The sequence below is a fragment of the Colletotrichum destructivum genome, chromosome 6 (genome assembly GCF_034447905.1).
Source record: "Colletotrichum destructivum chromosome 6, complete sequence".
Taxonomy (NCBI): Eukaryota; Fungi; Ascomycota; class Sordariomycetes; order Glomerellales; family Glomerellaceae; genus Colletotrichum; species Colletotrichum destructivum.
The window spans coordinates 1,708,250-1,735,526 of NC_085901.1; the positions used below are offsets into that span (position 1 = coordinate 1,708,250).

A 27,277-nucleotide genomic window follows, 5' to 3' on the forward strand; every position below is an offset into this window, starting at 1 on the left:
GCGCATTGAGAGGGAAAATTGCGTGTTGTCGATCGCCAAGCCACAGCCCATCGCAGCGGCCCACAGAAGAATCGATTAAGGTTTTCTTGTTAACAATCGTATAAGCCGTGCTTCACAGACATGCTATGTGTATGCAAATATGCATGGGTCGCACTGTTGGAACCAACGGATCCTGGGATCAATGTAATGAATAGTTCTGATAATCTATCACTGAGGCAGAGTCGGGTTCAGGGGGTAATGATGGAATTGAAAACGAAAGACAATGACCCAAACCACACATAAGTACCGTGTGATCAGCAATCAATAGTTCTCCGTAGCTCTTGTGCTGCCCACCCCCCACCACATTCGCTTTCACGTATGTTCTCCGCGATGATACCAGCATTCGCTCATTTTGTTTCAGTCATTTTATTGATCCTGTCTTTGGGGCATGGAGCGTGGAGTCATGTCCTTTCCACTCATCATATCCGTTCCATGGAGGAAGCTTTACATTCCCACAACAAACGAGCTTTGGACGGCTATTACGTTATCGACCAACAGAAGGGAAGCGAATGGGGCTGCAGCGAGGAAAAGATCGCTGCGTTGGAGCATGTTATACGAAATGCTCGGGAAATGGCCTCTGCGGCTTCAAAAGTACTCGAGCGGCCAGGTTCTGAGCATTCCGAAGCTTACCGGATGTGGCTCGGAGGTACGTGGGAACCCAGTGAAGCGCTTTATTGACATCTTTAGCTAATGGGCTGGTAAAAGAGGGTAACTCTGATCCCGACACAAGAACTGCAATAAAGCGGCGGAACTTTGATCCTATTCAGAATCTGGAACCACCAGGGCAACAAAACCGTCTCGATGATATGAAATACAAAAACTTCAGTCCAACGGGCCTGACGTATATGTGCGCTGCCGAAGAAAATGAAGCCTGCAATGATGGTACCATTGCTTCCGCTCTCCAGCATGGGGTCAATGGTATCTGGGGCAATGTCTTTCTCTTGTGCGATAGGTTTTTCGAGCGTACATCCTACAAAAGGATGTTGCGAATATGGCGGTCTGAGAGAATACCCATGCTCGCTTCAGCATTTACTATAATTCACGAGTCGCAGCACATGGGTGCTATCGTGGGCAAATCAAGACGATGCACCGACGTCAAAAATCCAAAGCCACGCCCAGAAGATACTAGTCCTCTCTGCTACCACCCTGACTGGTAAGAACAAATCTCTCTCTCTCTCTCTCTCTCTCTCTCTCTTCCCCGCCTTCTAAACCAAAAGGTTTTATTAATACGGCAATAGCTGTGCCACCCTCTCGAGTAAGGATAAAATCAGAAACGCACAAAACATGGCGTTCTTTGCATTGGAGGTTACCGCAAACCCCGAACGAGGTGAACCGCCCGAATTATCATCATGCACAATCATGAAAAGAGACACGGGCAACCTATTCTCGGGAAGGCTGGACGCCCTTTTGTCGAGGGCTGACTACTTTGCGAAACCCAAGCATGAGGGCAATATGCTGCGTAGGCAGGCAGGGTCTTTCACCACATCCGAGATACCCTGCGCGTCTAGACCGCCGCTTGCCATTCCCGTCGGGGGCGATGCGCTGCCTGATCGAGAAACCCTACCCCGGGCAGTCTTCGACAGGATGTTCCCCAGGGAACAAGGTCGGACATCGACGGCCGCTGCAAGCGCCCCTGTCGCTTGTCATAACTTCGATTTGGAAAAGTACGGGTACTGCTGCCCCGGTCCGGGCAATTCATGCAGGGACGACCCAAAGAAATGCTGGGTGGGAGGGGAGGGTGTCGGTGAGGGAGCTGCTGATGTTGTACCGGCCGGTGCGCGATGCCAGCCTCCGCCGGGTGCTGTGTTCTGAATTTCTTGCACCTGTTTCTTTCTAGTAATCAATATGTTGCTGAGGGAGTTCCGCGGTTTCTCCAATGGTTGATCATGCCGACTCGAGTGATGTCTCGTCGCGTTGCGTAAGGTGCACTCTGTGCGAGCCTTAAAGTCGTCAGCCAACGCGTACCCGCCGTGATAGACCAGACCGGACTCCTCTTCGAGACACCCGTCTTTGATTTTAGAACTACGGGTACAGAAGGTTCCTTGAAAACGTCCCCTGGTGAACATGGCGACGACTCGCGAGGTGTTGAGGTCAAATATGTTGTCTCCAGACTGTGCCTTTGGGGTTTCTCTGCGTCGAAGTACTTCATCCATCCATCCATCCATCCATTGAAAAAAAAATAAAACAATCTTTTTGGTCCAGGAAAAGTCTTCTGTATGCATTCAGGGCAGAGTGTCTGGTTTCCATCCGTGACTGGCTCGCACAGGTTTCGTTCCTGATGGGCCAAGTCCAAGAACACATGCATCAACCTGCCTTGTCAGCAGGCTTCGACATAAACCTGAGGGTGGCCTACCTCGAAATACTTAGTGGTTCGCCAGCGAACGTGACATTGTGTTAGATCCAGAGACTCAAGGATTGAACTCTGGCTTAATAACCTCTCTGAAGGATTCGAATCGCACCAATATTGGTTCGAAGCCCAGGAGAGTTCGGGATCCGACCACAAGTTCGCCCAGCGGGTATTTCGTCGATAGGTCTTTACTTTATCGGCTCTCTCGGTGTCTTTATAGCAATACAGCAATCTTGATGATGTGGAATGCCCTCCCCGACAAGCCGAGTCTTCGGATTCTTGAATACATCACTGGTGAATAGAGTTGCACGCCAAAACAACTCGCAGCGGTCTATCGCCAGGGGTAATACGGAACTAGGCCTTTTCTTTACGAGGAAGTTAGTACTTGCATTATCACAAAGGCAAGCATTTTGCCCGGCAGAATCACTTCTCTCAAACTCGCCCTCTCCACTGTGACGTTCCGGCGACGGTCGGATCACCCGGCGCCTTAGTCAGGCGATTGGGGGTGAGCACGTCCGATCCGACGGTGATTGCAGTCTTATCCGGGTCACCATTATCCTGTTGCGAGGGTTAGACCCTATTTATTCATCAACTCAAGACAGGATTCCAGTCACCAGCAGACCTCTCTACCATGCATCTGTACACCAGGTTCACTACATCGATTCAATACTCTCAACTGCCACGATGCCTCACACTTCAGTCACGATCATCGTCTCCCCCTACCACGTCGGCCTCTACGACCACCGCGTCGGCTCCGGGCCTCTCCGCATTTTGTCCCATGGCCTGGCCGACAAACTCGAGGCCCTCACGCCCATCAAGTTTGTCAACATCGGTCCCGTCGACGACTTCGAGGGCGAGATTGGAAGGACTTTCGAGGTGATTCGCCGCATTTCCGCGGCCATCTCCAGCGCGGTATCTGTCGATTCGTTCCCGCTCGTCTTGTCGGGCAACTGTTACGCCAGCGCTGCCGTGGCGGCCGGCCTGAACGAGTCTGTCCCTGACCTGAAAGTCTTGTGGATCGACGCGCACGACGATTTGGATACCCCGTCCACGAACGAGAACGGGTATCTTGACGCGATGGCGATGTCGATGATGAGCGGGCTGAGCTGGCACAGGCTCATGGGTTCTGTGCCGGGACACGTCCCTGTGAGCTTGGACAGAGTGGCGTACTGCGGGTTGAGGGATGTGAGTGAGACTCAGAGGAAGACTGTCACGGAGGCCGGCATTGATGTCGTCTGGGGCAATGCTGAGAAGAAGGTTGATTTTGGAGCGGAGCTGGGCACTCTGCTGGATCGCAAGGGGTTTGAAAAAACGCATATTCACTTGGACCTGGACGTCTTGGACGAGTCTCTGGGGAGGGTCAATGATTGGCCTTCCCCGGGAGGCTTGGATGGCCAGGATCTGATGAACTGTCTGGAGACTATACCGAAGAAGACGGAGCCGACGAGTTTGGTGGTGTGTTCTTTCAACGCGAGGTTGGAGGGGGGAGACACGATTGCAAGACTTGCCGTCAAGGGCATTCTTCAGTTTGTGCAGGGTCTCAAGGACCGTGGGGTACTGACGACGGACTCATGAATCAAGTCACTGGTCTGACAAAAGTGCGTCTGTCGAACTTTGAGAGGCCTCTTGTGTATCTTTTACATAGACCTGTAGCTTTGGTCCTGTAAACGCAAAAGCTGGCGAATACATGCGATGTCTCTTGTTGTTAATTAGCGCCAATACACACGAACGCAAGGTGTGATCTTTCTGGGTGATACCCTTGATTCGCATCACAAGATAATCGCCAAGGAGCTGTTTTGGTAGACCAGATTGCATAAAAAAAGTCCATTGGTATCGCCGTGTCAGCCAAAAGGGGGGCTCTTTCACCAAACGCCGTTAAAACCCTCACCAAACTCCCTTACCAGTCCCCGAGCATCACATCACAGGATGCCGTCAGGCGGCTTGACATGCGGCGACGGGGATGCCCAGAATCCGTGTCAGTCCAAAGAACCTGCCCATGTTCTCCTTGGCGCCGACCCTCAACTCGCTCTTCACCGCGTTCCGGAGCGACCACCGCCAGCCAAAGACGGCCTCCGCCGCCGGGGCCCACCCGCGGGACTCCTTGACACCGGCCGGCTGCATCGTCAACCACGGCGTCTGCTCCGCTCCCTCCAGCTGCGGCGGGTAGACGCCGGAGAGCTGCCATATCTGCGCCGCCGAGACCGGGGGCGAGGCGCGCGCGATGGTCCAGTAGAGCCTGCTGAGCGTATCGACGCCGCGCATCAGGGCGTCGTCGAATTCGTCCGGGTTCCTGCCGGAGCGGCGGAGGAACTGCAGGTATGCCTTGGTCAGGCGGAGTGCGTCGTTGGCGCGGCAGTCGCGCAGCTGCGGCGTGTCGGCGGTCCAGAGGGGCGTGAGGTGGTACGGGTGGTCGGGCTCGCGGGCGTTGCCGAGGTCGCCGAGCTTCCACCGCCTCGGGTCGCTCTCGGAGGCGACGAAGATGTTGTCGAGCTTGACGTCGTCGTGGCAGAGGTTGTGCGCCATGTGTAGGTTGTCGAGGGCCGAGAGGAGGGACTCGAAGGACGGCCGGAACATCTGGTCCAGCTCGCGATACGTGGGCGAGCCGTCCGAGGCGGCGTGGAGCGTCTTTGCGAGCTTCTTCAGGGTGCCCGACTTGAGAAACGGCGTGACCAGGTGCCATTTAGGAGGCTGCGAGGGGTCCGTGATGGTGGTGAGGAAGTAGTCCTTGACAGGGACGAAGAGTTCTCTGTAGGGATCGTCGTTGGGCGGGGTTGAGCCGTCCCTGTGCCCTCCCATGATCAGACTGGCCGGGATCTCGGTCGGCCATCTCGTCGGCGATGCTCTGGTGTCCTGCATACAGTTGCGGAACGGGGTTGTTTCCTCGTTGTAGACCTTGATGACGGTGTTGTTGAAAGTAAAAGTCTCGCCTTCGCGGCCCTTTCCGAGTTTCTTCCAGTGTTGCCTGTTGTCGAGCAGCGTGCTGCGCTCCGTGTTTTCCGTGTACGAGTCGGCGTCCCATCCTGTGCTGGCGAGCGTCGCCTCGTCGTAGTCCGACAGAGAATCGAACTGTGTTGGGAGATACTTGGCGCGCATGGCCTCTCGATAGCGGAGATGTAGCTCGATGAGGTGGTACATGACGACGATGGACGCAACCGCGAGGAACCGAAGGGTCAGCCGGGCGGCGAACGACTTGAGTCCCCTCCGACGAGTCCCCACGGGGCTCCAGTTGCGACCTTTCATCGTCATCTGCAAACCTGATTGCGCTGAGTTGACTCGAGAAAGGCGATGCTTGTGAATGGGGAGGGAGGCTTTCATCCGTCACTCGCAGAGGCGGGCTCCCCTTCTCATCTAATAAAGACAAGCCGCCAAGAAGGCCAGTTGCGGCCAGAGGCACGCGGTTCATACATGGAGGTTGTGTGAACCGAACTTCCAAGTTTGGCAAGGAGGGGAGAGCCTGGTAGAGAGGAGACAAAAAAGCTACGCGATCACGTCCAATGTTGTCAGTGTCACACACACACACACACACACACACACACACACACTTACACACATACACACCCACACACCGCCAGATGGGGGCGACACGTACTTCAGCCATCCCCGTCATAAGAGACCTCCCACCCCCACCGGAAACAGGCTTCTTCTGAGATTTCCCGTCTGCTCAGCCGCTGAAACGGGCCGCTAGCTTCCTCGGCTGGGCTGGGCCGACGTTCTATGCGGTGGTGGAGGTGGTGGTGGTGGTGGTGTCGGCTCCGCAAACATGGCGCGGGCCAAGGGCAGGGAAGGGCAGCCACGGCAAGCGTGCGCCCCAAGCTCGGCGACACCAAGTCTCTTTCCTGGTTTTGGCTCGTGCATCTCCGATGGCAAGATAGATGTATGTATGTATGTATGGGTTAGCTCGTTGATTGACCGTTGGTTTGTTGGTGAAATGAAAGCAGTCTCTCCCGAATCCATGCAAGGTTGATCCGGAGGTACCTGGGCCAAGAAGGAGGGGGCGTGGTAGAGACCAATCAACATGGCAAAACTGACCCCAATCTTGCTCTCCGCTGCTTTCGGATGGGGGGGGGGGGGAGGAGGTGTGAGACCGAAAGGGGGAAACGCGCACACGCGGCAGACGAGGCACACAACATGTTTTGAGACCGGATAATGGGCGGTAATCCTAGACGCTCGCAACCTCGGGATGACCTCAGTCGCTCCTCTTTCGGGCGAGGAGATGGTGGGTAGGCCGAAGAGAGAAGAGGGGGAGAGGGGGGGAGAGGTCAGATTAAGGTCGATGTGCTGTGTGGGTGTGAGACGAGACAGAGAGGGATATCCCTCCTCATCATCAGCCCCATGGCATGCATGGCCGTAGGGAAACCTTCCGTCACTTCGCCCAGGACCAGAACGCTCGTCAACCGCCAAGGCGCCTTTACCCCCTTTTTGCATGCCCAGGATGAGCGTGATGTCATGGGCTTCCCAGGCCATCTGCCAATCCACATGCTGCTCCTGGGATTCTCTATCAGCATGTACTTATAATTAGTGTCAATTAGCCTTCCCCGGTCTCTCCCCCCTGGCGCCACGCCGTTATTTTAAGTGACTCTCTCGATGTCTGCCGACGTGTCAGTGGATCTCGACTCCCGCTTCGGGAGGGGCTCTGGGGCCTGGGAGGGTCGTGTGTCCGCGATTGCGTTGTGCTCGGATGTCCAACAATAATCTTGTCTCTTTGGGCCCCCTCATCTTTTCAGCTGAGTTCGCTCGGCTTGGCCGCGAAGTGCCCTTGCAAGAGAGAGGGGCCGCCGCAGCAACTCCCGAATGCGGCAAACGTCCGGAGCCATGGACCCGGGGTTGGGGTTACTCTTCTCCAAACAGCTGGTGCCATGACTCTGTTTGTTGGTCGAATGCATGGTTCGGCATCTATCCGCGACTCTTCGGCAGGCAAATCAGCGATACAGACGAAAAAGAAGAGACCAATGGGGGCGCGCTGGAAGTTTCTTTCTCTCTCTCTCTCTCTCTCTCTCTCTCTGTCTCTCACACTCTGTGTGTGTGTGTGAAAGAAGCGAACGCCGATGTTCGGAATAGCTTTCGCCATCAATATTCCTCAGTTTCGCCCCGCAACTCTCGTATGTCATTTCGCGAATCGAAACGAGCGCGCTGAGGAACAGCTTCTCCGTTCCTCTGGACCATAGACAGCCGCATTGTGCATGTAGCGAAACTCAATGGGGGCTTGCATGGCGGATGGAATTAAGACTGTTTGAACTGCCCTATGCAAAGAGCCCCAAGCTCCAATGTCGCCTCCGTCCAGACCCAGCCCTGTGAGAACAGACTCACAGCTAAGCTTTAACCCAAAAGCTTGGGCTCGACGACATGACTCGAAGCCAATTTTGCCGAAATTGCCGATGGTTCGAAGTCTGTCCGTGATACAGGTATTCAGCGATTGCTTCGTCTCTAGGGCATCCGGGTAACCCCTTGCGTGTGGACATCCAGCTTCCGGGACGCGGGGTGTGCCTCCGCTACGATATTCGAGCTGAAGAAGTCGGTCTAGAAGGGACACTCGCGAGAAACACCAGGAGCTGACTTTCGTAAACTAGACGATACTCCTCCGGGACCGCCAAAACGTCCTCTCGCCCACCAATTTTCTCGCCATGTAGGGCACCCCCGGAGGCGATTCCGAGCCTATGGCTTTTACAGTATCCATCCCCGATTCGGCCCAGACTCTTCGGTGAGGATTTGCGGGTCTTCTTTCACGGAGAAAGCGGCGACGGCGGACGACATCAGAACGTTCATGATTTTGACAGTTGCTGACGCCTGTTGTGTTGACGCACTTGATTTCAAACTGGCGTGAGATGAGCCTCGGGGGAGACTCATCTGTCTGAGAAGAGACGCGGGGTATATGACATGTCTCTTTTGGGACCATATCATACTCTGGACAAGACTGCCGTGATATATTGACCTACGTTGCTGAGAACCAGAAGATGTATTCTGCCGTGTGGCCTTGGACCCGCGTCTTGACCCCTAAGCTACATGTTGGATGCATCAATGCTTTTCGACGTGGGCAGTGTGTGTCATTCATTTTTGCCTGAGCCATGATTAATGATTATATTTTGAATTCATACGCTCTCATTAGCAATCTGTAGGATGGCCTGATCGCAAGATAACATCAAAACAAATTAGATGCGGTAAATTCCATATGAGCCGGTACGCTGCCGAACACCTGGTCCACAGGGTTTAACGGCGACTTACAACGTCAATGGTCACTGCCATTGCAGTTATCCAGCTTTGAACTTCTCATCATGGAATACTTCAGGCGAAAAAATCCTTAATTCAGATATCGGGGAGGGTTTGAAGGAGGTAGAGAAGGAGGAGCGCGCAGAAGCCATGAAACAATGTAGTGAACTTGTGTGAATAGCTTGATAGTTGGAAAGTCTAGGATTCAAAAATGAAATGAAATGAAAGAAAATAGAAAGAAGAAGAAAAGAATAAGGAGCAAGATCATAAATCTTCAGCTATCAAGAGGTCAAAAGACCGGATAGGTAGTAAAGACGAAAGAAAGCGTTGGACACCGCATGTCCCTGAAGCAGAGAGACCGGTTACACAGTACACTTTGAACCCAACATCAGTAAAAGCACTCATCTTGCTCGGTAGCAATCACGAGCGAAACTTCCTTTTTGCCTGAGCCATTCTCTTCGAAGCCTTGGGCGGTAAGATACTCGCCCTGCCCCCGCCGTGTTTCTTGTCTTTCACGCGCCTCCGATGGTTCCGGATCGCCGCCGCTAGGGCGACGCAGATGGCGAAGGCCATGTTGAGCACAATGGTCGCCACGGTGATTTGGAACAGGCTCTTACTGTCGAAGAAGCTTATGTCCCATTGTTCCCGCTCCAGCGTCTTCGCCAGCTGCTTCTCGGCGTACAGCAGCGCCAGGGCGCTCCAGGTAGCCGAGGCAGCCCCGCCGAGGGCCAGCAGGCCGAAGGCTAGACATATGCCGGTGGCTGCCATGGTAAACATGGAGACGGTGCGCCTCTTTTCGGAGTGAAAGAAGAGAGGGATGATCGATAGGACCCCGGAGAAGGCCAGTAGGGCGAACGCCGCTATCATCCAGTTGACGGGAAACACTTTATTTTTGAGTCGCTTGGCCACGATGAGGAGCTCGTCGAGGATACCCTCAATTGGGTCCAAATAGACATTTTCGAGCTCCAGCTCATCGATGAAGTGTTCCCTGATGTTCTCCAGGTCGTCGTAGTCGATGCCACTGTCACTGCTGGTGGCGGGGAAGCTAAAGATGCCCTTACACTTGCCAACGTGTACTCCATCAGAGTCTTCTTGTGGCTCTGCGTACAAGCATATACCTAACGATATTGGTTTGTCAGTCAAATCAATGCAGTGTATCCACGATGGCCTTGGATAACACTTACCACCGTATCCCAGTGTCACGTTAACCTGGTGCCCGTTGCCTTCTTTCGCCAACTTCACGACGTAGATGCCGGGAAGAGTTGTCGAAGAAGAGCCCCATACAGCCAGTGCTGTAATCGAGTCAGTTTCGAGGGCAAAGGATCTGGATCAACTGCAAAGTGCGCACCGTGGGTAATTAAAGCCGCAGCCAAAAAAACGTAGGTAGCAAGACCAATTATCGACGAAATTTTGGCCATTCTGGGCGAGAAACTAGGTGAAAGAAAGGCGAGATGATGAAGATGGCTTGAAACTGCGGACTGATTCCGTAAAATGGTTGTGAATTGTGAGCTTTTCGAAAGAGGCATAACAGAGAGGAGCATGCCGTTTTTTTATGGGAGTTGCCAGTTCCTCTCCCGAGATGTCCAAAGACCAGGCACCCAATAGCATAGAAGGGGAGATGAGCCGCATGGATGCCGTCAAGACGAGATTGATATTCGCCAACAGCATCATCGAGCCTTAGCCTGGCCTGCACTGGGAGCAAGCGTGAACAGCTGGGAGACGCCCATTGCCCAGGCTGATAGGCGGGTTGTCTTGGTTAGTCACACAGAGAATCTCAGCCGCATGGAGCAAAAGGAAAGGTGGCAACATGTTTGGGGGCCAGAAGCGTAGCCTACATTTCTTCTCGCGAGCGTGAGCCAATATTTAATGCATGGCGTCAAACGTGATGGATGGGTCATCTTCAGTTTGGGACAAGGGTAGGGTTGCATATGCACTGCTTAAATTAGCCTCCCAGGGAGGCGTGCTGGAAAGACTACCGCGGGTTTTTCATGGGTTTGGATTATACAATCTACCCTTCCAATTATGCTTACTAGTCCTACGGTCCATTCTCCCAGATACAACGCCACCAGAAGACGACCACTATGATAGATGACGGTGACAGAAGATGAAACGTACAAGCTCCCTGGCCCAGAAGAACAAGAAGAGCAACGGCAGCAACGAGATGCCGGCGGCGGTGATAAACAGAGTGAAGGGGACAAACTTGGCGATGATTTGGATGTAGGTGCCGTGGTCAGGAAAGGCGTCCAGCCCCGTCTGCAACGCAGTCAGCACGACCGTGGCCGCGCCGAAGACGAAGAGATAAGGGGCCCCGAAGCGGGCGAAGAAGGTGGAGTAGTTGTGATGGACCTTCTGATACGAGGACATCGTCATGATGCGGTGGAAGAGGTTGAGCCGCGTGAGGCGGATCTCGCCGTAGTGGTATCGTCGGGAGACGGCCTGGTCCCGCAGAGGGGTGAAGCCCTGGATGAAGAAGCACCAGCCCTCCCAGTCAACGAAGTGCGGCAGGAGCTTGTACTGCACGGCGAGGTTAAAGTCGGACTCGTGGACGATGAGCATCGAGTAGGTCCGAAGGAAGCCAAGGGCGTCGAGCATGAGCCGGTGGCCGTCCGTGTCCTCCGCCTCGCGGACGGCGTCTTTCCAAAAGTGGTAGCTGAAGAGGGCCTTTGGGACCGGCTTGATGAAGATGCGGTTGTAGTACCACACCAGGTGCAAGTCTGGGCGCTCCGTGATGCAGATGCTGCGACCATTGAGGAGCTGGTGGTGCAAGGGGCTGATGTTCCGCCGGTTTGAGACCATGAAGAGCATCGGGTACAGGCGCCTCAGCCTCGCGGTGGAGAGCTCCCGGATGAGGAAGTTCCTTACGGCCGCGGAGTTTTCGATGGCGATATCAGGGTGGCCGGGGATGGTCTGCTGCAGCTGGACGAGCTGGCGATCCTCCGTCAGGGGGATCGCGATGGCATCTTCTGCGAAGGAGCCCATGGCAGACAGACAAACCGATTTAGGGGGGGTGCAAGTTGTCTTTCCAGTGATCTACGCATGAGTGAGCTGCATGAAGAGTTTGGGGTCCTAGAAAACCGGAACAACGAAGTTGAATAGTGTTTTAACCTGGGCTGCACGGGGCTGACAAGAACGATAGTCAGCACATGTCGAGGAGGGAGAGGGGAAGAATGCCTGGCCTGTCGTGGCACTCGACAACAGCCTCACAGGACAATGGGGCGGATGCCACCATAACTCGAGGGGGGTTTCCTGTGTGAACCGATATGATTACTTTGGGACTCTTGTGACACGAACACTAGTACCGGCCATTGGTCCGTTACAACGCCTCACCTGAGAGAATGCAGATAGATGCAGAAAGATGCAAGAGATGAACGCCACCCAGCAGCCGAGCCCAGGAGTTCTCGACAACACCGAAGGGAGACTGTCTTGGCAGTCTTTCGTCAGGCTGGCCAATCGCAACATGAGGGGAGCAACTTGGGGTCGAAATTGCCTCGGTGGAAGCAGGCTTGGCGAATGGAGGCGCAAGGTCGCACTGCATCGGCCTGGTGTTCCCTGGGGGGGTTGCATACATAGCTTGGAAATACTTGACTCCGATGTACCTTACCTCCAACTCTCACTAGACATGATGGAGTTGTAGCTTGGCGAAAAGCTGAGACCACACCAGGCTCGGAGGGAAACCTCCTCTGACCCTCCAACTGGTGCAGATATTGGCTATACTTGCGAGAGCCTGATGAAGATTGCAAGTGTGATGAGCGGAACCAAAGATAAGTCGTCAACCGGGAGAGCTCCGCCTTTTGAGAACGACTTCTCCGTCCTATTAATTGGATCAAGTATCATTGTTCCATCTCCCTTTCTGCAACATAGAGTCTAGCCAACCACCAACGATCAGATTCACCTTCGGGCGCTCTTGTTTGCATTATGGACAAGACTCAAGAGAACAACAACAAGCCACCAACCGCTTCTCCAGCGGTGGACAGGTTCAATGTCCCCGACATCCCGCCCCAAGACCAGGGGCTTAAAGTGTTGCACGATCCTAAGGATGTCGACGCCATTGATGTCGAGTGAGTGCTTCTATCTACTTGAGGAAGGGATAACCGGGGAAACGTGAGCCGTTTAGAAATGTCACTTACACGTGAACTCGCTTTTAAGTATCGTCGCCGTACACGGCATCATGGCCAATCCGACTTCGACGTGGAAACACAGCAAGACGGGGACCAACTGGCTCGCCGATCCGTCGATGCTCCCGGAATCACTCAAGGAGCACGGGGTCCGTATCATGGCCTTTGGTTACGAATCGAAGTGGTTCGGGAGGGGCTCCGTGAGGCAGTCTCTCTCCAATCTCGCAACCGATCTTCTGCAGGCACTGAACCAGAAGAGAGAGGTATGTGACGTGTAGCGAGTGAACAAGGCAAAGACTCAAGTTGACTGTTTGGCAGCACTGTCCTCAGCGGCCCATCATTTTCATTGCGCACTGCTTCGGCGGCCTGGTTGCACAAAAGGTAAGGTCTCTACATCCCGCGACTCCTTGACAGAATGCTGACGGGCTCAGGCCTACACCATGGCAGCACTCCAAGAGGGAGACTATCCGGGCATCTGGAAGTCCACAAAGGGCATGATGTTCCTGGGCACGCCGCACAGCGGCGTCAACGACGGCACGAACTTGACGAAGCAGGGCCAGATCTACGACGCCATCGTGGCGCGGAAGCTCGAGGTCCAGGACAACGTGCTTCTCACGGTAGCGCGGGACAACGACGTGCTCGTCGACGCCGTCTCCGAGTTCGCGAGGAAGGTCAGCACGTCGGCGCCGCCACCGATGCTGTTCAGCTTCTACGAGCTGAAGCCGACCAACCTGGGCGCCATCGTGGGCCAGAAGTTTGTTCCGGTGAGAAGCGCCCAACATGAGGGGATTTTGAGTTCCAAATCATGGGTTTCCACGTAGAACGTATCTAGTTACTGAACGAAAGACAGGAATTTGTCGTGGGCCAATCTTCCGCCACGCTGCTCGGGTACGAGAAGCAGGGGCTGGCACTCGACCACTTCGGCATCAACAAGTTCGAGGACAACCAGGACAACAACTACCAGAAGGTCTCGTGGCGGATCTTGAAGATGGTCAGGGAGGCCAAGGCCGATTCTCTGAGTAAGACTCGAGGTATTAGTGCATCGCCGGGGTTGCTCGCGAGTTACTCCTCCTCACAGCCTCTTCTTCTGACAGCTGCAAGCTACGGGGGATACTCCGTCTCAGGGTTCCGATAATAACCGTATCTCGGTGCTCCCCGCCATCCTCAGGAAGCGAGACTACTTTGCGCCCCGGGACGGAATATTAGATCGTATCGAGGAGAAGCTCTCGTCCAAGAGGGGCGCCGTCGCCTTGTGCGGAGAGTCGGGGAGCGGGTGAGATTCTACCCAGCCCCCCTTGTTAGCAGCTTTGTACAGAGAAGAGATAGTTACTCATACAATCGACCGTTGTCCCCATAGAAAAACTCACGTCGCCGTCGAATACGCTGATCGTCACGTCCGAAACAACGGCGTCTCAAACTGCCATCTGTTCTGGGTCAACGCCTCCAGCCCGGAGGAGTTCGAGGCGTCTTACAGACGGATCGGCAACAAGCTCCGCGTCCCCACCGCGGGAGTCGGCCACGAAGCGTATCTCGCTGCCGTCGCCGAGCATCTCATACGGGAGGAGGAGTGGCTGATGGTGCTTGACGGCTTCAACGACGGCGACGCCCTTGTGTTGACCAACCCGGGCTCTGGCCACGAGCCGAGGAATCTTCAGACCTTCTTGCCAAAGTTCTCGGACAGTCGGAGGCTGCTGGTCACCACCGTCAACAGGACGGTGGCCAACCGTCTCGTCAAGGAAAAGTACGTCCTCGGGGTCGGTGACCTGAGCGAAGACGACGCATCGCGGCTCCTCCTTGGGCGAGTCACAAAAGACCCAGTCCGCAAGAAGCGGATCAACGACATCATCGGCATTGTAGGCGACTCTGCCGGCGCTCTCGAGCTCGTACGACTCTTTGGTAAACTCTCCAACAAGGCCGTCTGCTCCTCTGAGATGCTCGACACGCTTCGCAAGCAGACCAAGGGAGGCACCGAAGACGAGCAGACTCCCAAGCCAGTCTGGGACCTGCTCTTCAGGCATTTGAAGTCGAAGAACGCCGATACGGCATACTGGCTGCACGTCATCGGACTGTTGGACGTCCAGATGATCCCCAGCATCTTCTTTTCGGCAAACGACAAGAGGGGGCGGCTCCGGGACCTCGTCGACGTCGGCCTCGTCGAAGCGGCCGACGGACGGGGGTTCTACCGGATCCCCGCCTTCTTCCGTCACTGTCTACAGTCTTCCCTCTCCGAGAAGCACCGGCAGAATGCCGAGGGCGCCGCTCTGCAGTCGGTGAAAATGCGGTTCGTCGACGACGACCGCGGCGCTCTTCTCCCAGTCGCCCTCGCCGCTCTGAGGCTGGAGCCGAGCCGCACAGAGACACGGCGGGAACAGGAGGCCCTGCGTGAAGATGTCGCGGTCTACCGACGGCAACGGCAGAGCAGCCTGAGCCTGGGCATCGGATACCTTGCCGCCAACGATGATCTTGGATGGTCTTCCGTCCCCCTGGGACTCGGCGATCGCACCGTGAAGGCCATCGAGGCCGCCCCGCCCGTTCAGGAGATTTTCGGTCTTCCGTTTCCCACAAAACGCGCCTTGTCTGAGGGCCATGGCGGCGCCGTCCAAAATCGACCACTGCTCCTCCCCACGAGACGACAAACAGGCCCGGAGTGGGAGAAGAAGCTCACCGAGCTGCGGAGGGACAGCGACACTGCGGCCCGCCTTCTAACGGAGGAGCACCCGACCAAGGGGTCCGAGGATGCCACGGCCATCTACCGGCGCGTGATCGACGGGTACTCGGCCGAGCCGCACGAGTACCTCAAGCTGGCGGGCCTGCAGTACAACCTAGCCATCGCGCAAGGGTCTAAGGGCATGGTCGACGACGCGGCCGCGACGTTCCGCCAGGCGCTGCAGACCATCCTGTCGGGCGACTCCTCCTCGCGGACGCGGAACCCGGAGGCGAGGAGACGGTACTACCGCATCTACACCGACCTCGCGAGCCTGTACGCCGCGCACGGCCGGCTCGCGGAGGCGCAGGAGGCCTTCCTGCACATCCTGCCGAGCCAGGCGGCCGAGCTCGGTCGAGACGACGCGCAGACCCTCAGGACGCGGGGCGCGTTCGCGCGCCTGCTGCTGGACCGGGGCGAGACGGAGCTCGCAGGCCGGGAGCTCGGCCGGGTTCTCGAGGCGAGCGAGCGGGTTCTCGGGCCGGCCCACCGCGACACGCTGGCGACGCGCTGCGGTGTCGCGCGGCATCTCGCGGGCTGCGGACGGCGGGAGGAGGCGTTGGCCATGGGCCGGAGCGTGTTGGGGGAGCAGGAGAGGGTACTGGGGAGGTCGCACCGCGAGACGGCGGCCACGCGCCAGCTGTTGGAGGAGCTGCGTTCGCCGTCGACAACGTGATGGTGGTGGTGGTGGTGGTGGCGGTGGTTTTTGTGTTGCTCTTGTAGTGTGTGTGTGTGTGTGTGTGTGTCTGTCTGTATGTGAGTGAGTGTGTATCTTTGGTACATGTTCGTGTTTGTAACATGCCGCCCTTTACGTTTGCTGTGGAGGTATTAGTCCGCGGCGACGGGACCAGCCAGTTGAGACTTTGTCCGTATATGATTGTTACTCGAGGTAACTCCTACGAATATACAGTCTATCTTTGTTTTCATCATAGGTTCATCAAGATTATTGTGGAGATCCGGTCAAGTCCGTAGCTGATCAGGACGTAGATAGGTTCAGGAAGGGCATATAACAAGACGGTTGTAAATCTGTCGTACATGTAGAGACCCTACCTAATTGCAATTCAGTCTGCTCTACGACGCAGTAATACTACAGTCAAAAAAACATAGAGGTATTGACAAAGAATCTAAGGCAGCCCTGAGGCTAATTACTTATCAAACATCTCCTAGTCCTCTTGTTGTATGAACACTATGGGTTTGCTTCATTAACTACGTTTATCAGGAAGGTTCCTAACCCGCAGCAGTTTAAAACCCACTTGAATAGCTACTATGAATATAACAATAGGGAGCAGAGGTATAATTGCATGAACAAAACAGGCATTGCATGAATAACCCTCCGCTACCCTGCATATCTATATCTGGTAGATAGACGCTCATGATCCCTTCTTACTACGTTTGGTGTTCGCAACAGTAATCGTTTCAATATCTGGTCACATCTTATAAGAGGTACTCTCCGATATCCCCCAAGCAGCCATCTCATCTTCTCAACTCTACAAATGACCTACGCCCGCTTCAACCGACTCTGTCGGCCCTGATCCCCCGCCCTCGCCACCACGCCATTCTTGTTGCCTATAGCCGCCACCGGCGTCTGCTGACTCTGCCTCCTCGCGTTACGCACCTCAACCTGCTGCGCAGCCAAGGCCGCCTGGAGCACGCTGGTCTGCTGCTGCCGCTCGAGCCGCAGCCGGTGCTGCCTCCCCTCGATCTCCGCCTTCACCGCGGCCCCCTCCTGCTCCTGCCTCAGCCTGTCCGCGTGGTCGCGGTCCCGGGCCCGTCGCCGCTCCTGCGCCGCGCGCCTCCGGGCGTCCTCGTCCGCGAGCGCCGGGGGCACGCCCACGGCCTCGGGCGGCTGGAGGGCCTCGAGCTGGTGCGGGCCGAACCGGGCGAAGAAGCGGTCCTGGCAGGCCTTCTCGGCCAGCAGCGCCAGGAGGCGGGGGACGTGCTGCGGGTCGCCCTGGTAGAGGCCGTGACGCAGGTAGAGGGTCGCCGAGTAGACGTAGCCGGCGGTGGACGGGGCGGCGGCCGGGTCCACGCAGAAGAAGACGTTGCGCTCGTCGTTGACGTGCCGCCACATCTGGATGTCGAGAAAGGCCTTGGTGATGTGGTATGGCCTCGCGTTCTCGAGGGCGAGGAACAGCGCGTTCCTCTCTGCGTGCACGGCGAAAGGGTCCGCCTTGCCCCGTTCGAGCGCGCGGATGGTGTCCTCCAGCTCCGGGTAGATGGTGCCGCAGCTGCAGCGGTAGCACAGCTCCTGCAGCGCGGTGCGTCCCTCGTGCAGGCTGCTGGGGAAGTTGGCCTCGTGCTTGGCCTTGATGAGGGCCGCGACGGCCTCGCTGTGCGTGTTCCTCGCGGCCTCGTGGAGGCTTCCGTCGTTCTGTGCCGCCCCGGCTTTGACGAGGGCCTGCAAGGCGACCATATGCCCGGCCGCCGACGCGAAGAATAGCGCCGTCCGGCGGGCGTTGTCTCGCTCGTTGGGCCTGGCGCCGGCCCCGAGAAGCTTGCCGACGAGTTCATTGCTTCCGAGATGGGCCGCGGCTATCAGGGGCGTGATGCCAGATGCGGATCGATAGTTTACCACGTCGCCTTGTGGTTAATCTCAGGTCAGATTCCTCTGTCTGTTCACTAGGTTCTACACATAGGAGTAACAACTTACGATGAGTATCGACCATGGCCGTCAGCAGAGCGGGTGCCACTGCCCCTTGACCACTTTGATATAGCGCCCAGACGAGGAGGGGCACGCGTTCCTCGCCGCCGTCCAGCTTCATGCTGACCAGCGTCCCGGCTCGACATCCCAGCTTTATAAGACGCCGCCCGAGCTTCTCCGCCTTTGGGTGCGTCGATATACATGCTTCGAGGGGGCACCGGCCGTCGGCAAGCACCGCGTCGACATCGAACCGCGTCCTGCTCCGTTCGCAGCCGGCGACCAAGATGTCGAGCAGGTTCAAGGCCGTCGCCTCGTCCATCCTCGACGTGATGACGGCTTGAAAGGCGTTGGTCAGGGCCAGCCTCCCGGCGCCGTTCAATGCCAGCTTGTTCACGAGCGGAGCGTGTCCTCGCCCGGCCGCGATCTGCAGGGCCTTGCCGCCTACGTGGTTCACGTCAGCGCCGATGCCCACGAGGAGGAGCGTGTCGATGAGCAGCTGCAGATTATGCTCTTCGCCATGGGCGCTGACTGCCTGGACGAGGGCCCGGTCGACGCTCGCGCCCTTGCAGCCCCATTCCAGCAACGAGTGAACGAGCCACAGGTTCTGGCGGAGCTGCCAGTGCGGCGAGGCATCGATCACAAACCCGAGGACCTGATCGAGAGAGGCCGGTTCCGTCGACGTTGCCAGCAGCTGGACGGCATCGCGGCTGTACAAGCCCGCGGCCCGCGCCATGGCGCCGTCTACCTCTGGACCAGACGCGCCGCGGTCCAAGAGGAATTGCGCCACGTAGAGGCCCCGGGGAGATGTCCAGTCGTCACACTCCCTCGCAAGGGCGCCGATTCCGGCGCTGAAGACGCCGGGCGAGGTGACGAATTCCGCCAGGTACTGCAAGACGTCGAGGGCGGCGCTCCTGGAAGCGGCCGCCACGGCGGCGGCCTGCAGAGACTCGCTCGTGGCAACGTTTCCGCTCTCGACGAGCACTTTCACAGCCGCCAAGCGGTCTCTGGGAACCGCCACCTTCATCGACGCGTCGATGGCGACGGAGAAAGTCTCGGCCGAGGCACCGTGCCGGAGCATCATGCCGAGGATGTCGAGTCGGCCCTGGCTCAGCGCTTGCAGGACGGCGGTGCCTCTGCCAACGTTGACATCGGCACGCCCCTTTCCCAAGAGCAGCTTGACGATCTGGACCCGGTCTGTCTCGTTGGCCGGCGGCACAGCTCTGCTCAGGATCCTGCAAAGGGAGTTGGCAACCGTGTTCCCTCGTAGACCCCCCGTGGAGAGGAGCATGTCGACCAGCCTGTGTGCCGTCGTCAAGTCAGGCAGATCGATGGACTGGGTGAGCAGCTTGACCATGACGCTCTGCGGTAGCGTGTCTGCTCGGTTGTTGGCGAGGAGTTGCTGTATTGTATCGAGACGGCCGGCGTTGGCGGCTTGCATGAAATCTACCTCGATGCTGGATGTCCCAGTCAGTCTCGGATCGACAGGACTGTTGAAAGTTACCTGACTCTGGAGCGTTGCGTCTTGCCTATGGGCCGTCAAGTCTTCGGAGCCGGCGTCCAGACACGCTTGGAGCACTTTCTTCCGGCCGTGGTCCAGAGCAGACTGCGCGGCCGTCGTGAGTAGGGACGGGTGCTTCTTCATCGCGGGACGGGATATAATGGCCAGGGCGACCTCGTCCTTCCCCATCCTGATGGCCTCGAACAGAGCTGACGCCCCGTTGAAGGACGGGTCGGCGCCCTTGTCCATGAGCAGGTTCGCCTTCTCGACGCTCCCCGCCTTCGCGGCGCGCACGAGACCCTTGTTCTTGCAGCTCCCGCAGGCCCCCTTGACGTCCCGCATCAGCAGGATGATCATGTCGACGGGCGCCGAGTCGACGCACAACAGGAAGAGGTCGCAGTGGGGGGTCGCGTCGGCGCCCCTGGCGAGGAGAATGCCGGTCTTGACGGTGTCCGCCAGGCGTAGGGCCGCGGGGAGCGCCTGGTTGACGGCTTGTTCGTCGGCGTCCTGGGCGAGAACGATGAGGATGTCCGCGTCGCAGTTCCTGGTCGCCTGCTCGAGCACGTCGCTGCGCTCCTCGAACTGGTCCTTACCCGAGAGCATCTTGAAGAAGTTCGTGCTCTTGGGCCTCACGATGGACACATCGGCGCCCCAGTCGAGGAGCGCCTGGGCCAATCCCGGCGTGGCGTCCGGGATGGCGCCCCTGGCGAGCTTGGAGAGTACCGGGGTGGCTTCTTTATGGCTGAATTCGCCCGATCGACGGTTTCCGTCTTCCTGGCGTTGCTCGGCCATGAGCTGGGCCACCCGCTCATATTCCTCCTCCGTCGGTTCTCGGCGTTGATGGTGGAGACTGGAGAAGGAGGATACGACCGAGGGGCTGAGCGAGGCCGTCCGTTTGATGAATGTTGCCATGGTTTGCGGCGACGAGTGTCTCGGGAACTCTGTCCAGAGAGAGTCAAAGGAGTGGTGACGATGTGTTGAACTTGCAACAATCCTACAACCATCAAGACACAAGACAGACTGTTATTACGCTGGAAGACTTCAGAGAGCCAAGAGAACAAGAAAACCTCAGCTTCAGTGGTCCATTATGATGGGGATGTCGCGAGACCCCGAGAAAAGCTTCCGCCTCATCTGCTCTCAGCCCGATAGGCTCGAGCGACATGCATTCTTTTTTCCAATACCCGACGCAGTGGCGTAGACTCTCATGCCGGGGCCAAATTGGGCATCCGCACTCCATGTTGTGCGAGGTACTTGGCTGACAAGTATCCTCCCTGTGCCTCTCTCTGACTTTCTAGTCTCTCCGATATGCAGCCTGATCCAGACCACCCTCCCTCCAAGACCACATTGCATGCACACTTCACTTGGTCTGGCCCCCATCAGGCTATGGACAGCCTCATGGCCTTTCTGCCATCGTATTGGGCGTAGGAAAATCGGAAGGTCGTTTCTTCTTGCGTTTCTACTTTGAGGGCGTGCTGAACATCTTCGCTGCGCCGGAGCTTCAGCTCCCTGACCTGACAGTCACGAGGTGAATGTTCGTGGCTTACAGGCCAACTTCCTCCGCTGCCTCTTATCCGTCGGTTTCTGATTCTTCTTCAACAGTTCATCTTCTTGAACGTCTCCAGTCTTGGAGCATTAGATGAACAGTTCGAGACAGAGTAGTCAGTCTTACCTGGAGACGATACCACAACCCAACACATATGCAACACACTCTTCGCAATGGACATCTTTGGGGTCATGGCAGCAGAAGCCATTCCGTTTTCTCCTACGCATCAACAACAGCCAGACCGCCCTCAACTCGGCCAGGGTTATTCGCCACAAGCTCATCCATCTCAAGCTCATGACTCCTTTCCGGAAGCCCCCGTCACCACCTCGGCTTTGGAGGTCAAAAAAGACCCCCTCCCACAGAAAAGTCCACCAAAAGCACCAAACACTCACCTCAGCAATGTTTCGTCACGATCGACCCATACGCTGAGCTCCCACCCGCTCGCTCCAGACTCCGGTACTCCGAGTCGAGCGCCCCCTTCTCATCCCCCGGCGCTCGGCTCCAGCCTGGCTCCTCAAAGAGACACCAGTGCGAATCGTGTCCATCAACCGCCACCGCCGGGTGTCAGAGCAGGCTCCGCCGAACATGTTTTCTCGCTCCTGCGTGGAGGCCGAGGACTCGCCTGCCCTCACTTCCCCAAGTACACCACCGCCGGGGTCTCAACCGCACGCAGAAAATACCCGAGCCGTCTCGGCTTCTTCCACGCCTCGAGTCCCAAAGGCCACATCAGCTACCTGGAGACCGCCAAGTTCTGCGCCGCCTGCCTCGACCAAGCCGTGCCGAGTGGCTACACTTACTGGTCCATGGTCTCCGAAGGCAATGGTTCGGTCATAGGAGGTCGGTGGCTCGACACGGCGGCTTCGTCTCAGACGTATCCCCGTCTATATCAGGCTGGTACCGAGCGGTTCGACCAAACAACCGTCTCTCCGCATTTTGTCCCAGAGCATCTTCTCACTTCACCCAAGGAGGTTCCCATTCCCAAGGTGTCGGGGGCTCTCGACGCCTGGCGTTGGTTACAGGCTCAGCAGAAGCCCTTCTATGTCGACGGGCTGCATCTCACCAACGGCTGGACGCCTTTCGCGCAGCTGTCTGTCGAAGAAGATGCCGCCATCGTCAAAACGAGCGGCGAGCGATACGTCGCTGGCCGATCTACGCACGCTGCTGATATCCAGATTCACCAACGCCACATCGGAGAAGGTCCTGTTGTTCGGCCCAAGGGTCTCCACGCGCAACAACTTTCGCCATGCGGCTTTGTCCCGACTGGCAAGCCGAACGAGTCCGCCGCCACCTCTACGGTTCCCTCTACGGTTCCCCTGAGCATTTCTACAAATCCCGCCTTTGGAAAGGCCTCGACCTCTTCAATTAAGAGGAAGGCTGTACCTTCTAGAGGGATTGGTCCCGGAACGCTGCCAGCATCTGTCACGCCACCCGTTCAGCAAAGAGTCGTGACATCACCTCCAGAGCTGTCGCAACCTCCAGTCAGTAGGCCAGAGGCCAGTCATCATGATCCCGTAACAGGGAGAACAATGAGTCCCCAGCCAAAGGCTCATTTTCTCGACGGGTCGCGTTCAGTCTCTCAACCAACGTCGGTCTTCAGCGTCGATGCCGGCCAGGGACCCCATGTCCTGGGTCCAAGAAACACCGCGGCTTTTGGCCCTCTGAATAGGACAAAGTTGCCTCAGGGAGATCCTCGATTGCTCCAAGACGCCCGGTCATCCAGTGCAATGTCGAGTCCGCGAAGCCACTCTTCGTCAACTGTGCCGACTAGGGGAGCCAAGACGCCCCAAGAAGTCGCACCGTCCCTGGACAAGGTTTCTTCTGGTGGAAACCAACCCACCCCGAGAACATCTGTCTGGAGCCAGACTGGAGAACTAACGAAGCCCGCTCTAGGCATGAAGCCGAGTGACAAGAGCAAAGACGGCAGAAAAGAACAGACGACGTCTGATGCCACGGCTGGCCAGATGCCGCAAGACAAGCCGACTGCTCGGAGCTCTCAGCCGCGGAAAGCCGGGAGCTCTTCCAAAGTCGACAGAGATACGCTGCCCAACTCGGACAGGACGCGCTTCGCCCGGAACTGGTACCGCCATGACCCCATCGACTTTGATGAGCTGGACGGGCCATCGTCACCTCCAGCAGAGCAGATTCCAGATGCCCGTTCAGAAGAGACGCCTGGAACGCCGTTGCCCTTGCCAGGGATCCTCCCTCAGCCCCGGGGCTCCAAGACAGACGCGACAGATTACAAGTTGGCCGCAACTTCTGTCGCCGAGCTCTTCCGCCTACTTCAGTCCCCTCCAGAAGGCAAATCGCGGGCCAAAAGACCCCTTTCTCTTCCTGAAGCATCGAACAGAGGGCCTCTTGAGCGACCATCTGGTACCAGGCCATCAAAGAAGTCCAAAGCGCCACAGGTGATGTCCGGCATCCCGGAGACGATGTCTAGCACGTCATACGAGACGTCCAGCGTACCGCGGAAGACATCAGGCCAATTCGGAAGCCTGGCCATGCCCCCCACCCCCCTACAGAAACGAATAACACACGACATGGTGCAGGAGATGCCGCCGCCCGCCAACCAGCTCACAGTCACCAACCGGTCCATCGCGAAGAAGCCTTCCCCAGCCCGCCCAATACGAAGCGCCCCAACTGCCTCGCAGTATCCTATAGTCCCATCTCATCAGCCACAGAGTACTCGATCTCTAGGTGTCGCCGGTACCAAGACCAAATCAGCAGGCCTTGCTCCCAAACACGCCACAGGAGCGGAGAAGAAAGATGCCATCAGATCGGTTGTCGACACTTGGAAGCAGAAGACGGCCAGCGGAAGCAAGGCGAACCCGGGCCGAGGTTCCAAGACACCCAAGCCACCAAACGTCAAGGTCACTGATGGGAAGGTAAAGACTAAACGTGCGGCCCCAAGGGCAGAGCCGCGCAAGCGGCGGGTGGGCGACACCAAGAAGATTTCCGGGGCTGAGAAAAAGAGAAAAGCACACCCCAAAGACCCTGGTGCCGCTAGAGTACCGAGGAAAGAGAAGAGAGATGGTCGATCTTCGTTGGGACACGGCAAGCCGGGAGCTCACGACACGCATTCCACCACCAAGATCGGCCACATGTCTTACTCAACGACCAATGGTCCCATCTATCTACTGGGTGGAGGATCGCAAGACTCCGACTCGGGTTCCGATGTCGAGAGTGATGACGATACGTCTGATTCTGACTACGCTTCCAATCCATCCCAGACAAGTGATTTGGATGACGACGAGCCGGCCCAAGAAGGAGGACCAAATCAGTCGGACACAGAAGACGCTGCCAACGCCAGCCAAGACGGGGGACCAGGACAAGATTCGGCACAAGATTCCAGGCCTACTTCACCAGAGTCTCCCCCAGGCGAACACGTCCCTAATCCCCCTGGACAGTCCGCACTAACTCAACCCGAAGTCGAGCGTCCAGACTCGAGAATAAGCCTGGTCTCTCAACCCTCGATCCCAGATATATCTGTTCCGAACCCGTACTTTGAAGGCACCCAGCAACCCGGAACAGTCCGTGATAGTCCCAGGCGGTCATGGTCTGCAGACCAAGACGCCTCGGGCTCCTTCGGAAACCAGCAGACATCTGTCTCCTCTGGCCTATATATGGAGCCTCCGTTTGATACCGGTGCATCGAGTAGCTACTACTCATCGCCTCCGTTGCTGGGGCAGACTATGGTAGCAGATACCTCTCGACAGAATTCTACTCTGGAACCACTGGGCGTCGAGAATTCGCGAGGCCTTCCAGAACAGAGCCAGACTGACAGGACTCCGACTAGCAACAGCCGGCAGGTCGATTCCACATCCTCGTGGCCCTCTGAGGTTTTAGGAACGGCCCCAATGAGCCCTATGGACCAGCATGGTTACACCGTTAGGCCATCCGCACCGTCGTCCGGAAACCCTCGGCTGTTCGATGGCTCATACTATCCTCCGGTAAATTCAGCATCGGCATCAAACGATCCTTTCCAAGGCCAGACTCAATCATCTCAGCCCTCGTTTGGGGGAGATCTGTCGCAGGCATCTGTACTTGCTCGGCAACAGGCCTCTGCATCGCCGAGCGGTATATCAAGAGGCTTATCTCGAAACCAAGCACCAGCAGGTGCAGACTCCTCCGGTCAACGGAGTATCGAAACGGTCCAAATGGGAAAAATGCCGACGTCTAGCCCGACATCAGTTCCGGAGCTGACGCCAACTACAGGGCAGCCCGCGCCACTCGGTCAACCTGAATCACCGTGGACTACGGCAACCGGACAGGGCCTCAACGCGAGTTACTTCTCCGGAGCCCCCTACACATCAGCCGAGGCGGCGTACGACCCGTACTCTACTAGCCCAATAGCTCCTGAGCAACAGGCGGTCCCTCAGTCAGACCCCTGGACCGCAAGTCGTACAAGAAACACCAATGAGCAAGCTTCGACATGGCCGCCCAAGCAGTATGAGCCGTTCTCCCCAAGCTCTCCAACTGTTCCTGTTCCTGGTGTCTCGAGCAAACAAGCATGGGGACAACAGGCCGGTTCGCCTGCCACGTTCGACAGGCAACAAGAACGCCAGCCTTTCTCTGGAGACCAATTCTCAGGTACGGGTCTGTCAGAATGGAATGCTAGAGACAACAGCGTAGCACCGATGGACTCGCAGAACCCTCACGCCACTCGCCAGTCAGGCCCCGCGCCGTACGCCGCGCAGGGCTCGCAGCTGGAGCCCTACGGCTCGCATCAGTCGCCAGCAGGGAACCAGGTCTACGTCCTCGGGGACCCGTCGCCTCAGAGGACCGGCGGCAGCAACAAGGGCAAAATCCTCCTGGCGGCGGCGGCTGGGGCAGCTGTCGGCATTGGGGCCGCTACGCTTCTGAGCCGGAGCTCGTCCGCGTCGTCCAAGAGCTCCCACGTCCAGTCGCCGCCGTCCGAGATAAACATGGAAAACTACGCCGCCTGGGGGGACGTCCCTGCCTCCAACGATGGGCCTCATTACGATGGAGCGGATAGCGGCTTGGAGAAAGCGGGGGGCGCTTTGAGCTCGTCATCGTCGTCTTCTTCGTCGTCGTCGTCATCATCGGGCCATGGAGATCGTGGCGATTCGGCCCAGAGAGAGACGGCTTCTCACGACTGGAACGACGTCGACAGCGACGGCAACCAGGGCGACGCTAGCAATGACAAAGGGTTCGGGATGAGAGATGGCGATGATGAGTCAGACAACCACTCCGTGGCCTTTGATCAGTTAACATCCGTCTCATATGACAACGAAGATGCTCCCCAGGCCCCGAGTGTGTCGGGAGCCTCGGAATCGGACCAACCTGGATTTTACGACGATGACGACTATGGCAGCGCCTGTAACGATGATGAGAGTCATGATCAGGGGTCGGAGCAGTCCCAGGCCGGGGAGCACGACATGTATGGATCGGAGCAGGAGCTAGCGTACAACTCGGAGCCTCAGGGGCAGTTCGCATCTGATTCGGATCAAGGGTCGGGGTCAGAACAAGAATACATGGTGGACGATGAGGCTGTTCACGAAGAATATCCTAGCTCCGTGGCGGGATCGGATCACTACCTTGAGCAGTCGGGTGTAGAGCAAGATGAGAGTGAGCTAGATGAGGAAGGTGAAGATGGCATTGGGCATGAGTATGGAGATGAAAGCGATGAGGCGGAAGGTTACGGCGAGGAGGAGCAAGATGAAAGTCAGGAAGATGAAAGTGATATTGAGGAAGAGGAGGAAGAGGAGGAAGAGGAGGAAGAGGAGGAGGAAGATGAAGTTGAAGATGAAGAGGAGGAGGAGGAGGAGGAAGAAGAGGATGAAGAGGATGAAAGCGAGGAGGATGAAGAAGAAATCGAAGACTATGGTGAGCCGGAGAGCGAAGACTATGCCGAGGAGTACGACGAAGGCGGCGGCGGTTCGGACAGTGATGCGTATAGTTACTAAGACAATGGAAGACACTGTTATTATTCAGGCTGAGTGACTGTGACATTTGGCCCAGCAAGCTATCATGCAAATGGCAAGGGTCTTGATGACATGAGGGTATCAGGTACTGGCTTGAAACACTAGCAGAAGAGGGAAGAAATGCCATTGACGACGGTAGTTTAGAGATCCCAAATGCATCGGTCACAACTCACCCCTGAGACTGTTCTGCCAACGATGTAACAAATCAATCAGGTGCGGGTCTTTAACTTGCCCACATGGCTTA

The 27,277-nt window shown here is 57.0% G+C and overlaps 8 protein-coding genes across 8 annotated transcripts; 4 read left to right on the forward strand and 4 right to left on the reverse strand.

The window, feature by feature from the left end:
- Positions 1-336: 336 nt before the first annotated feature.
- CDEST_09710 (Putative metallopeptidase, catalytic domain superfamily) lies at positions 337-1,851 on the forward strand (the record flags this gene model as incomplete). Its single annotated transcript, XM_062925869.1, has 3 exons — positions 337-685; positions 745-1,192; positions 1,278-1,851. Exons 1-3 carry the CDS (start codon positions 358-360, stop codon positions 1,849-1,851), a joined length of 1,350 nt encoding a protein of 449 aa, XP_062781920.1. The 5' UTR covers positions 337-357.
- A 1,173-nt stretch (positions 1,852-3,024) lies between these two features.
- Positions 3,025-4,056, forward strand: CDEST_09711 (Putative ureohydrolase). The gene has a single exon (XM_062925870.1). It carries the CDS (start codon positions 3,071-3,073, stop codon positions 3,959-3,961), a length of 891 nt encoding a protein of 296 aa, XP_062781921.1. The 5' UTR covers positions 3,025-3,070; the 3' UTR covers positions 3,962-4,056.
- A 262-nt stretch (positions 4,057-4,318) lies between these two features.
- Positions 4,319-5,632, reverse strand: CDEST_09712 (Putative serine/threonine-protein kinase, active; the record flags this gene model as incomplete). The annotated part of the gene is made up of 1 exon (XM_062925871.1): positions 4,319-5,632. One exon carries the CDS (start codon positions 5,630-5,632, stop codon positions 4,319-4,321), a length of 1,314 nt encoding a protein of 437 aa, XP_062781922.1.
- Positions 5,633-9,010: 3,378 nt separating this feature from the next.
- On the reverse strand, positions 9,011-10,008 carry CDEST_09713 (uncharacterized protein; the record flags this gene model as incomplete). The annotated part of the gene is made up of 2 exons (XM_062925872.1): positions 9,011-9,882; positions 9,939-10,008. 2 exons carry the CDS (start codon positions 10,006-10,008, stop codon positions 9,011-9,013), a joined length of 942 nt encoding a protein of 313 aa, XP_062781923.1.
- Positions 10,009-10,608: 600 nt separating this feature from the next.
- Positions 10,609-11,695, reverse strand: CDEST_09714 (uncharacterized protein). The gene has a single exon (XM_062925873.1). The coding sequence runs from the start codon at positions 11,567-11,569 to the stop codon at positions 10,670-10,672; it is 900 nt and encodes a 299-aa protein (XP_062781924.1). The 5' UTR covers positions 11,570-11,695; the 3' UTR covers positions 10,609-10,669.
- A 758-nt stretch (positions 11,696-12,453) lies between these two features.
- Positions 12,454-16,085, forward strand: CDEST_09715 (Putative tetratricopeptide-like helical domain superfamily, alpha/Beta hydrolase; the record flags this gene model as incomplete). Its single annotated transcript, XM_062925874.1, has 7 exons — positions 12,454-12,648; positions 12,737-12,968; positions 13,024-13,086; positions 13,137-13,469; positions 13,556-13,766; positions 13,807-13,978; positions 14,063-16,085. The coding sequence occupies exons 1-7, from the start codon at positions 12,506-12,508 to the stop codon at positions 16,083-16,085; spliced, it is 3,177 nt and encodes a 1,058-aa protein (XP_062781925.1). The 5' UTR covers positions 12,454-12,505.
- An 822-nt stretch (positions 16,086-16,907) lies between these two features.
- On the reverse strand, positions 16,908-20,460 carry CDEST_09716 (Putative ankyrin repeat-containing domain superfamily; the record flags this gene model as incomplete). The annotated part of the gene is made up of 2 exons (XM_062925875.1): positions 16,908-17,989; positions 18,060-20,460. 2 exons carry the CDS (start codon positions 20,458-20,460, stop codon positions 16,908-16,910), a joined length of 3,483 nt encoding a protein of 1,160 aa, XP_062781926.1.
- Positions 20,461-21,264: 804 nt separating this feature from the next.
- Positions 21,265-27,015, forward strand: CDEST_09717 (uncharacterized protein; the record flags this gene model as incomplete). Its single annotated transcript, XM_062925876.1, has 1 exon — positions 21,265-27,015. One exon carries the CDS (start codon positions 21,265-21,267, stop codon positions 27,013-27,015), a length of 5,751 nt encoding a protein of 1,916 aa, XP_062781927.1.
- Between the last annotated feature and the right edge of the window lie 262 nt (positions 27,016-27,277).

Coding starts and splice junctions, on each gene's coding strand:
- CDEST_09711 (XM_062925870.1), top strand. CDS start 3,071: ATGCCTCACACTTCAGTCACGATCATCGTCTCCCCCTACCACGTCGGC.
- CDEST_09714 (XM_062925873.1), bottom strand. CDS start 11,569: ATGGGCTCCTTCGCAGAAGATGCCATCGCGATCCCCCTGACGGAGGAT.